This window comes from Hibiscus syriacus, unplaced genomic scaffold, assembly GCF_006381635.1.
Source record: "Hibiscus syriacus cultivar Baekdansim isolate YM2019G1 unplaced genomic scaffold, ASM638163v2 tig00110548_pilon, whole genome shotgun sequence".
Classification (NCBI taxonomy): Eukaryota; Viridiplantae; Streptophyta; class Magnoliopsida; order Malvales; family Malvaceae; genus Hibiscus; species Hibiscus syriacus.
In genome coordinates this window covers 6,088,380-6,100,464 of record NW_024062775.1, presented here as the reverse complement: position 1 = coordinate 6,100,464, position 12,085 = coordinate 6,088,380, and the positions used below count along the sequence as shown (strand labels likewise).

At 34.6% G+C, this 12,085-nt stretch overlaps 2 protein-coding genes across 2 annotated transcripts; one reads left to right on the top strand and one right to left on the bottom strand.

Annotated features, from left to right (window-relative positions):
• Nucleotides 1-6,825: 6,825 nt before the first annotated feature.
• LOC120130695 lies at nucleotides 6,826-8,113 on the bottom strand. The gene is made up of 3 exons (XM_039147878.1): nucleotides 7,323-8,113; nucleotides 7,061-7,230; nucleotides 6,826-6,964 (listed from the first exon to the last, which is right to left on the bottom strand). The coding sequence occupies exons 1-3, from the start codon at nucleotides 7,617-7,619 to the stop codon at nucleotides 6,826-6,828; spliced, it is 606 nt and encodes a 201-aa protein (XP_039003809.1). The 5' UTR covers nucleotides 7,620-8,113.
• Nucleotides 8,114-10,464: 2,351 nt separating this feature from the next.
• On the top strand, nucleotides 10,465-11,949 carry LOC120130694. The gene is made up of 4 exons (XM_039147877.1): nucleotides 10,465-10,473; nucleotides 10,649-10,809; nucleotides 11,187-11,365; nucleotides 11,642-11,949. The coding sequence occupies exons 1-4, from the start codon at nucleotides 10,465-10,467 to the stop codon at nucleotides 11,833-11,835; spliced, it is 543 nt and encodes a 180-aa protein (XP_039003808.1). The 3' UTR covers nucleotides 11,836-11,949.
• The last annotated feature ends 136 nt before the right edge of the window (nucleotides 11,950-12,085 follow it).

Here is a 12,085-nt window from a genome sequence, read left to right as displayed (position 1 = left end):
AATCAATCCTAATGGGCAAAGTTTTTGAAAACTTTTGAAAAATATGGTTTTGAGAAACAATATGTATAGTTTTTCATAACAACAATATAATTTGATCAAAACACAATAATTTGAAAAATAACATTTTTTTTATTATTTCGAAAATTTTAAAAATTTGAAAAATTCTTGTGTTTTTGATGAAATTAGTTGTAACATCTAGTTTCTAATCACTAAATAATCAATGCCCGATCACTATTTCAACCTAGAACTAATTGAAACTAATCCTATGTTCAAAAATAATGAAATAAAGAGTTTAGAAAAATTTACCTTGAAATATGAAGATTGAGGGGATTTAGATGTTGTTTGCACGATTTTAATGATTCCAACAGGTTTGGAAGATGATTTATGAAGCAAATTCCGATAATATCGTTGATTTGAGGCAAAAATGGAGATTTGAGGGGTTTAGAGGGTGAGAACGGCGGAATATATAATAAAATGAGGGTTTGGGATTTTGGGGTGTTCTGTTCGATTTTAACAGAACCCCAGGGGGGTATCGATTCCCCTGTGGGGGGAATCGGTTCCCCTTCAAAGGGGGAATCGGTTCCCTCAGGGGGGATCGATTCCCTCTGCACCAAAATGCTAAAATCCGATTTTTTAAGCACAAAATGCTAAATTAATCTTTTCTAGTGGTATTGGCAACTCATATATCAACATTAATTATGTTCAAATAATTAAATTAATCTTTAATTGATTTTGAACATAAAATTAATTTCATTAAGAATCACAAACTCCCCTAACTAATAGCAAGAATGCAATCAAAAATTATTATTATAAGCATTTTTCAAGCTTTATTAAAAGTGCTAAAATTATTTTAAACACTAAGTGAAGATAGGTTGGTCAACCTAATTCTCTCCTAAGTGTCCAAAATCTTTCCTTGTCTAAGGGTTTTGTAAGATATCCGCTAATTGGTGCAAAGTATCAACAAATTCTAGAACTACATCTTCCTTAGTGACATGGTCTCTAATGAAGTGATGTCTTATTTCAATGTGCTTAGTTCTAGAGTGTTGGATGGGATTTTTAGTGAGACAAATAGCACTAGTATTGTCACACTTGATAGGAATAGTACCTACTTCAATTCCATAATCAAAAAGTTGTTGTTTCATCCATAAAACTTGTGCACAGCAACTACCGGCTGAAATGTATTCAGCTTCAGTGGTAGATAATGCAACACAATTTGTTTCTTTGAAAACCAAGAAATCAGCATATTTCCAAGGAATTGGCAAGTACCGGAGGTGCTTTTCTATCTAATTGCATCCTCCATAATCCGCATCAGAAAAAGCATGCAAGCTAAAACTAGAGTCTCTAGGATACCAAAGTCCTAAACTAGGAGTGTCCTTAAGGTATCTAAAGATTCTCTTAACAGCTAGTAAATGTGATTCCTTAGGACATGATTGAAATCTAGCACATAAGCAAACACTAAACATAATGTCCGGTCTACTTGTAGTTAGATAAAACAAAGATCCAATCATTGACCTATATAATTTAACATCTGTACATTTACCTCCTTCATCTAAGTCAAGCTTTGTTGAAGAGCTCATTGGAGTGTTATGAGGTTTTCCATTTTCCAGTCCAAACTTCTTGAGCATATCTTTGACGTACTTAGCTTGATTAATGAAGATGCCATCTTTTCTTTGCTTGATTTGGAGTCCCAAGAAAATGAGAGCTCCCCCATCATGCTCATCTCAAACTCACTTTGCATTAGCTTAGAAAATTCTTGGCAAAGAACATCATTAGTAGAACCAAATATTATATCATCAACATAAATTTGAACTACTAATAAATCTTTACCTTTTCTCTTTAAAAACATGTAGTGTCAACCTTTCCTTTTAAAAAATCTTTTTCAATTAAAAAATTTGACAATCTTTCATACCAAGCTCTAGGAGCTTGTTTTAAACCATAAAGAGCTTTTGTCAATTTTAAAACATGATCCGGAAAATTTGAATCTTCAAAACCTGGAGGTTGTTCCACGTACACTTCTTCTTTTATAAAACCATTTAAAAATGCACTTTTAACATCCATTTGATATAATTTAAATTCATTGAAACATGCAAATGCTAATAACATTCTAATTGCTTCCATCCTAGCTACGGGAGCGTATGTTTCATCATAGTCTATGCCTTCTTCTTGAGTATAGCCTTGAGCAACAAGTCTAGCCTTGTTCCTCACTATATTACCACTTTCATCAAGTTTATTTCTAAAAACCCATCTAGTACCTACAGTAGATTTATTACTAGGCCTTTCAACTAATTTCCTACTTTATTCTCTCAAATTGATTTAATTCTTCTTGCATAGCCATAATCCAATGTTCATCTTTTAATGCTTCTTTGATGTTCTTAGGCTCTATGCATGAAATAAATGCAACATAATTACAGATATTTCTAAGAGAAGATCGAGTAGTTACCCCTTTTGATGGATCACCTATAATTTCACCATCTTTGACATAGTTGTACTCTCTTGGAAAAGATACTTCCCTTTCTTCAATGGTTGGATTCGAGGGGATCATGAGTTTCCTCATTTTTGTTTCTTCCTTGATGATGATTCTCCAACGTCATATCTAACGTCATTTGCTTGTACAATACCTACATCATCATTAACAGAAGAATCCTTCCTCGGAAGGGGATTATCATCGAAAACAACATGTATAGACTCTTCTACAACTAAGTTCTTTTATTAAATACACGATAAGCTTTAGAGTTTAAGGAATAACCCAGAAAAATTCCTTCATCACTTTAGCATCAAATTTACCAAGATTTTCTTTACCGTTGTTTCTTTACCATTAGCTAATGTTAGGCTTTTATTTTTGATAATTTCATATGGAGTTTTCTTTAAAATTAGCCTAATCATTACTCGATTATAACATAACAAGCGGTATTTGTGGCTTCCCCAAAAATATTTTGGCAAATTATTTTCACAAAGCATGGTTCTAGCCATTTCTTCTAAAGTTCGATTTTTCCTTCAACAACTCCATTTTGTTGAGGGGTTCTAGGTGCTGAAAAATTGTGGCTAATACCATTAGAATTACAAAACTCAATAATCCAAGATTTTCAAATTCAGTTCCATGATCACTTCTAACACTAGTGATAGAGTATCCTTTTTCATTTTGGATATTTTTGAAAATGTGATGAAATTTTCTAATGCTTCTTAGTACTTAAGAATAGAACCCAAGTGTATCTAGAATAGTCATCTACCAAGACAAATGCATATTGTTTTCCTCCCAAGCTAGATACATCATTAATAGATTTAAAAGAAACTCGTCTTTGTTTTCCTTTAGCACAAGCATCACAGATTTTATCATTATCAAATTTAAGCTTAGGCAACCCTCGAACTAAATCACCTTGAATTAGCCGTTGCAAAACACTCATACTAGCATGACCTAGTCTCCTATGCCATAACCAACTATCATGCTCATCCTTAGCAACTAGGCATAAATTAGTCATATCAATAGAATCTAAATGCCCATGTAAATGTTTCCTATTCTATGACCAACAAGCATAATCCGATTAGATGCAATGTCAATGACTTTACAACCATTAATTTCAAATAAGACATTGAATCCTTTATCGCATAATTGACTAATAAATAGATTATGCTTTAATCCATTCACATATAAAACATTCTTAATTTGTATGGAAGAGGTATTACCTATTGTACCAATACCTTCAATGTGACCTTTTGAATTGTCTCCAAAAGTCACTTCTCCTCCATTTTTGGCGTTAAGCTCAATGAACCGGCTTTTGTCTCCGGTCATATGTCTTGAGCATCCACTATCAAGGTACCATGAGTTTGAATTTGTTTCCCGTGCCTTGTAGCAATGCTCCTTTCCCTACAAACATAGATTAATTTTTGATTTTTGGTACCCAAATTCTTTTGGGTCCATATTCATTAGTTTTCCAAAATCCTAGTCCCTTTAGGTATCCATTTGTGTAGGATATTTTTATCTTTAGTAGTAATGAGTTCTTTAGGAACCCACACACTTCTAATGATTTTTCCATTAGAGGTTCTTTGGGGACCTCTATGATTGTAGTTTCTAAAACTTTTTCTATCAAAGTTGGATTTTGAATTTTCACCTTTTTCAAAATGTTTTGTTCCAACTTTATCAAAAGAAGTTTTAAGATCATCATTTTCTTTTGATGATCATCATTGATCTTTGAAAGTAAATTTTGCAAATCTAAATTTTTCTTTTCAAACTCTTCTAGTTTGATTTGCAAATTTTTGATTTTACTTTCAAGATCGTTGTTGGTTTTGGATATGAGTTTGTTTTCATTTTTCAATTTTGAAACATCATTTTATATTTAAAAACAATTTCTCATAATCCGAAGCCAACCCATTGTACTCCTCAAATAACTCATCATAAGATAAATCATCAAAATCGGATGAGTTAGAGGTTACCTTAGAATCTTCCCCGAATGCCATCAAGCACAAGTTTGCTACTTCTTGTTCCTCTTCATCGGAACCTTCTTCATCGCTCCATGTAGCCACATGAGCCTTGTGTTTATTCTTTGATTGACCCTTTTTCTTCAATTGTGGGCAATCATATTTGACATGCCCCAGCTTTTTGCATTCATAGCAAATGATTGGGTCCTTCTCTTTTGGTTCATTTTTGAGGCCTTCGTTTCGTTTGAATTTTCTTCCTTGGTAAGGTCTCATCATTTTTCTGAACCGTTTGGCAAACAATGACATTTCCTCGTCATCATCATCATTAGAATCACTCTCATCTTTTGTGGATTTGAGAGCAACTCCAATGTTTTCTTCTTCTCCTTCTCCTTTGGTCTCTTCAACTTTATCAAGGTCCACCTCATCTTCAAGCATCATCTCATGAGTGAGGAGTGAACCGATAAGTTCTTCAAGAGTTAAGGACGATAGGTCCTTAGACTCGATGATTGCCGTCTTCTTTGATTGCCATGATTTTGGGAGGGAGTAGACTAACTTCATTTGGTTTCATCCTGAAATTTTCATAGCTATGCGTTAGAATACTAATTTTTGATTCTTTACCTCATCTGTACCTTCATGTGACTTGAAGTTTGTCCATATTCTTTGGCGGTTGGACACGATGAACTCTTCCGTATTCATCTGGTCCAAGAGCACAAAAATAATATGGATGGCTTTGGAGTTGAGCTGGAACATTTTTGTCTCTCCTTCACTCCACAACCTTGGATGAGTGAGGTTTGATGTATCCTTCTACAGCATTCCATGCTCCCATGTCACTTGCTTGAATGAAGTACATCATTCTATTCTTCCAATAGGCATAGTTAGCTCCATTGAAGAAAGGAGGCTTGTTGACGGGCATCGAATCGAGACCGGAATCGAAGTTTGAAGTGGAGGCCATTGATGACTTTGTAATCGATGTAACTCTTCCCGGATCGACTCAAGAGGCGATTAAACCTTCAAATGAGTTAGGCTCTGATGCCAATGTTGATTAATCGAATGACGAAATTGGCCAAGGGGGTGAATTGGCAATAAAAATTTTGTGGAAGCTTTTGCAGAAAATTGAAAAATAATTGCACAGCGATTTACAGTGGTTCGACTTTCTCAACAAAGTCTACGTCCACTACCTTAGCTATCCACACTAAGGATTTTCCAACAAATTCCTAATTTGTTCTTTCTTTTGAGGCCAAAGAGATACCTTACAATTCCCTCAAGAGTATACCCCAACTCTTGAGAACACTCTTTCTCAAAGAGAGATTACAATTTGCAAACTTACAAGAAAACCTCACAAGGTAAGATGTTTGCACAATTCTAGAACAAAGAAAAGAACACTCAAAGATGAATACAACTGAGCACAAAAGTGTTCTTGAAAGCAAAATGAATATTGAATGAAAATGGGCTGAAATGCTCAAACTTGAGGTTTGATGCTTTCTCTTTGATTCTCTCTTGATTCTAGTTGCTTGATGTTTCTTGTTGTTGATCAATGGCTTCTAAGCTTGCTTAAATACACCTTGGATCACTTCTGAACGTTGGGGATAATTAGAGAAGATATTATAGCCGTTTTAGTGTGAAAACATTTAATAAAACAGCTTGGACAGTGGGGGAATCGGTTCCCTCTCATAGGGAATCGGTTCCCTAAGTGTAAAATTCAAATATTTCGACCGTTGAACAGAGGGGAATCGGTACCCCCTTGGGGGGAATCGGTTCCCTCCGAGCATTCTGGAAATCTCGGAGCCAAACCATTCAGGGGGGAATCGGTTCCTCCTATGGGGGGGAATCGGTTCCCTCTGAGTAATATGGAATTTTTGACTTTGAATTGGTTCGAAATACTTTATAAAATATTTTGAAATTGTTTTATGATTAAAACTTAATTTTACACTTAAGTAAGGATCAAAAATGATTTTTGAAATATTTGGAGTAATGTTTTGATATTCGAATAGTTATATCGAATATACTTAGAAAATCATTTGGAAAATCTTAAAATCCATTTAACTTAATTTGTTATATCGAAATATTAAAATGTTTCAACACATTAATTTGTCGATGTTTGGAAATTATACAATTTCTCACATGATTATGGGCAGGGTATTGAGAAAATGATCTTCGCGGTCTAAAATGTTGATTTTTTCATGGGAAGATGTCAAGCTTCGCCACAGGTGAATTCTAACCATTTTAACTTGCAGCGCAGGTTGTTTTTTGTAGCTTACAGGTTGTTCTTGAATATGTATATATACATTGTCTATGTATATGCATGCATATAACATATAAGCAAGAGTTTTTTAAGATTCATATACTTGAAGAATTGTAACTTCATAACTATGATCAAATATCTACTGAATGCATAAGTCGAACGGGTACACTTTACTGGAAATGTTCATTTGTAGGCCGTTTAAGCGGTTGCGAAGGCTCTGGGAATGCTACCGATATCGCTAGGCACCGCACATTCATCTCCCTTCCTCTGTTTCCCAGAGGAAAACTAGCATAAGCTGCTTGAACATGGCTGTAACAACAGAAAAAATCAATGTTTTTTAGCATGCAGATTACAATATACAGATTAGGGAAACAACGATGAAGAGTGAAAGCAAATTATGATTACCAATCTTGAGGAGAGGCTTGAACTGCTCGTTCGAAGTAGTTTGAAGCTCTTTCTTCATTATGGTGTAGCTCCCACACTAACTTGGCGTATTGCGACAGGGTTTTTCCGTCTTTCGGATCCACTAGAACGGCTCGACCGTAATACTCTTCTGCCCCTTGAAGGTCTCTCTTTGACTGTTGAAAATTGCTCTCAGTGATTACCATCTCAGAAAGAAAGAAAATGAAAAGGTGAATCAATTGTAAACAAGTAATGGAACACTCGCCTGATACAAAAACTGAGCACAATTCCCCAGAAATATAGGGTTCCCTGGATTTTCCTTCACCATTCTCCTGTAATGCTCCTCGATTTCACCATCTCCATTAGAACCTGCTGAGTTGAACTCACCTCCACCACCACCCCAATCGCCGCCACTCCTGCCACCTCCATCCACGGCTGCCTCAAGTCCTATAGGAAGAAACATATCTACACCCACCAACCCTTTTTCATCACTGACTGTAACCTGTTCATTCAATGACAGATTCTCCAAGCTGATTGAGTTGCATCCAATGGCTGCTACCATTTACACCAGCCATTACCTCTTCTCCTTCGGAATCACTCCCGTCTTCTTCCTCACACCTAGAGCCCGAATTATAAAACGAAAAGGAAGGTATGGTTTGCAACATCAAGCACTTGTTTCTTGCAGACAGCTTCTTGTGTTGGTTCTGATTGTAGAATTCATCACTGCCATTGCAAGCAGAATAGTCCAGTCCTTCCAAGTTCCCATCAGATTGCGCCCGGCGAAAACCTTTGAGTTCGAAATCCGAACCCTGGTCGACGACAGAAGGAGATGTAGGAGAGGAACCACAAGAAGCTACCGTAGAGAGGTGGACTGAGCCTGGAGAGGGATGAAATGAGAGCCTGTTGCCATGAAAGGAGCTTGATGGGTGGTGCCTGAAGTCGTCGCTGGTTTCATGGTGATGATTGTTGTTGTTAGGACTATCAGCAACTATGGAAGATACGAGTGATCCAAGAACCGGAGTTGAAGAACTTCTTAGCAGCATACCCCTGTTCTGATTTTGAGGAAGAAAGCAGTTGATTGAAGAAATGCAAAAAATGTTGAGAATCAAAGTTGGTGTTATTATTGGCACCTTTTATAGGAAAAAGAAAGCAAAATAGGAAATGAACATGTTTGATTAATTATAATTTTCTATGTTTGGTTCAAAAGAAATAGAATTTTCTAGGATGTTTAGAATTATTTTTTCCAATAAAATTTAGAATAATTTGTGTGGTGGGTATAGCTATGATTTGATCTTCATGGGGAGGAAAACATCAAGTTGTCCTCCTCACATGATGATCCAAATTAGGTTTTTGATTCATTCGAATTTATTTTAAAAAATTATTATTTTTATTAATATTCGTTTGACCTAGGTTTAGGAATATTATATTTGATTTAAAGTTTAATATAAATTTTGAGGTCAAAATTTACTTTCGATCTGACACAACTTATATATAAATAAGTATTTAATTAAAAAAATAATACTTATAATTAATTTTAAAAATATATAAAATAATTATAATATTATTTAGGATTGGTCAGGTTGAATTTTATAATAAGGGCCTTTAAAAGTTTAATTTTATAAAATAATATTTATTTATTTATTTTTATAGTTAAAAATCATAACTTAATCATTTTTATACTTTATTAATATAATATTAGATTAATTATTCAAAATAACATAATATATTTTTGTTATATAGGGCTTCTTTTTGAGTTTTTCTCAGGTTTATAGTTAAGAGTCTCTAATTTTTTTTTCTTCAATTTTTTAAAAGTTTTCATACTTTTTACTTTTATAACTAAGGGCTATAATTTAATAATTTTTCTATAATTTATTAATGTAATATTAAATTAATTTTTTAAAATAATAAAATATATTTTTATTTTATATACCCTATTTTTGATTTTTCGATCAAAATTTATAACTAAGGACCCCTAATTTTTTTCCCAATTTTATAAAATAGTTCCTACTTTCAACCTTTGTAAATGAGGGCTCATAATTTAATTATTTTTTATGATTTATTAATATAATGTTAAATTAATTATTCAAAATAATAATATATATTTTCATTCTATATGATATGTTTTAAGTTTTCGCTCAAAGCTCCAAAAATATTCGAAAAGGCTTTGTTCTAACTTGACCTAATTCAAACATTAATTTTAAAAGAAACGACCTAATTTAGGTCAAATACACATCCCTATATCTTTAGAGCTACATGGGCATATGCTGCTCTTGAGATTCCTAGCTAATTACTTGGCTTTGCCCGGTTGCTATTAAACCTAAACCAAAGAAAACCAAAACCTAAGCTTGTGGCGTTCCATGTAATATGTGACGTAATTCGACACGTTGAATTTTAAGGTCTCCCATACTCGGTTTCATCACTGTACACGTAAAACGTCATGTTTGGAACATTCTGCTGTCGAAGAAAGACAACACTGACCAATGCACGCAATTCGACGACTTGAAGAGTTATGAATCTTGGACCTTCCCTTTTTGTTTTCGTCTTGGAATCTTGCCTTTGTGCAGCTTTTAAGTTTTGCATGTGCTGCATTTTGTCAAGAAAGCGTCAAACCCAAGTTATATTATGCTAGTTTTAAGATTATCGTATAATTCTGTCGATATCTAATCTATTGAAACATTAATTTAGATCAAATATTATAAATACTCGTTATAAGAGTAATCATTTCGATCTAGTTTGCTCTATTTACAACAATGACACTTTAACTATTAATCTTATTTTAAAGATTTAGAATTTCGTTTCAATAAATCAACTAATTTTAATACATATAAATTTGTGTTAAACACTCGAAAAATTGTTCAAAAATATTTTTTTATAAGAAAAGAAAACCAAAGAAAATTCGTTCAAAAGTAAGCATTGGGCCATCGACTCAGATCGTTGTAATCAACCCTATCAGAATACATTAAAAGTCAGAAGGCCAAAGTTTTTTCATCCGGGTTCCAAGCGAGTCGAGCTAAAGGATCACAGCTGACTCCAAGCTGTAACGTGTATCGCAAATTTCACACACAGATAGTTCACATTGAGAGAGATTAAAAAGAAACGAACTTTGAAGCTAGAAGGGTTTAGGGAACATCCATTTGTGGCATAAGGTCGAAAGATATGTTGCCTGGAAGATTGATTTCTTTCTTCAAAAGTTCTCCATCTTCAAAGATTTCCTGGTATACTTTTCTTTTCTGTTTGTCTCAGTTCTTTCGCCATTCTTTCTTCTTCTTTTTTTTTTTTTTTTCGAGTTCAAGTTTAAGCATGTCCTTTGTTGGGGGTTGATTTAACTATTAGTGTTAACTATTACCATACTCAGCTGATTTTTTTTGTGAGATATTGAAAGCAAGTTAGTGCCCAAAACTGAAAAAATGGGATCAGTGTCAAATACCAGACAGAGAATTAGAAATTCAATGTGCAGATAGTTCCTTCTAAGTTGTCACATTATTATTTTGTAATTATAAGTTGGGTTTGTTGTTCATGTAAGCCTTAATTCTTTTATTTTTGGTGTGTTTTTTAGTCTCCTCCAAAAGATGAGTTATAAGTTGATAATAGTTTACTTGTTTGATTGTATTATGCAGAACTCGAAATTCTGTGAACGAGGAAAAGAGCAAGACGTTTGGTCGTAGAGCGGTGTCTTTTGTCTTGATTACTGTAACAGGTGGTGTAGCCTTGAGTGCTCTTGATGACCTTGCGATCTACCATGGTTGTACAAGGTATGTTCCACTGCATCTGACTCACCTCTATCGAATTATATTTATTCAAGGTCTTTTCTTTTCCAAAGATGGCCGACAAGATTCTTGCGTTTGGGTTGGCCATGAAACTGTGGTGGTTTTCATTTCGAAATGCCTTACAACATAGGATTGGACTTGGTGTGTCCAACATGCTTAACTTATTCTCTTCGGGACGCAGAAGAAGTGAGGAAATTCCTTTGCCACTTGTCACAGAGAGTTTGTATGGCAGGAATTGTCAAACGTTCCATATGCAAAATTGATGATTCTTAGGTTTCTTTTAGGACTTGGGGAAGTATGCACAGAAGGTTTAAGTGCTTGAATACCATACTATGTCTTGACGCTTGAATTAGATTTTTCAGCACAGCTATGGAGAAAGCCAGTAAGCATCAGGCAATTATAGATGCTATTGGGGAACCGATTAAGAAGGGACCATGGTACAATGCTTCTCTTGCCGTTGCTCAGAAGGGGCGTTCTGTATCTTGTACGTTTCCCGTGTCTTTCAACAGAGTATTACAATTGAAGGCAGTTCGTAATGGAGGTTAGTTTCATCTGCTTATGTGCTTCTTCTTGTCTTTTTCTTGTTCAAGCACTTAGATCCACTCATTAGTTACAAGTGTAACCCCCAAAATCACTCACCTTATGTAAATAGCACATTGTGTTGTAATTTCGCAATTGTAATTTCGCAATCCATCTTCATTCTGAATCATTCATTAAGCAGTTGTCCGTGTTATTCTCTCTTATTCTGAATCATTTATAAGCTGGATATGCAATCTCTTTCAACCCGAAGCCAGTCTGAAACAGGGTTCTTTTATAGATGATACTTGGTATTCCTATTTCCTTCCTCGAGACTGGGAAATCCTAATCATGGAAGCCCTTCTACACGTTCCTGGGAACGAAGAGAAGCAGCGAGCATTACGAATTAGTCTCCTGGAAAACATCCCTCATCCAGCTCAGAGGGCATGCACTGAATGCAGGCCTCAGAAATCTGAGAATAAAGAGAAGAAATGAGAACCCATACTCAAGAAAGTGGCGATTTTTTTTCTTTCCTTTGGAGTTCGAATTCAACTCTTCTCATGTCAAAACTCCATATCTGATGTGTCCCTGCAGATGAATAAATTTTGTTGTCTTTTGTAGCTTAAAATATGGTGGAAACACCAATTATAAATTTGGTCTATAGGCTGATAGGAGTCGAATAACTTTCCTTGTTAAAATAAAACATTCTTTCATAGAGCTCGATTTGTCTGATGAAGTTTTTAAA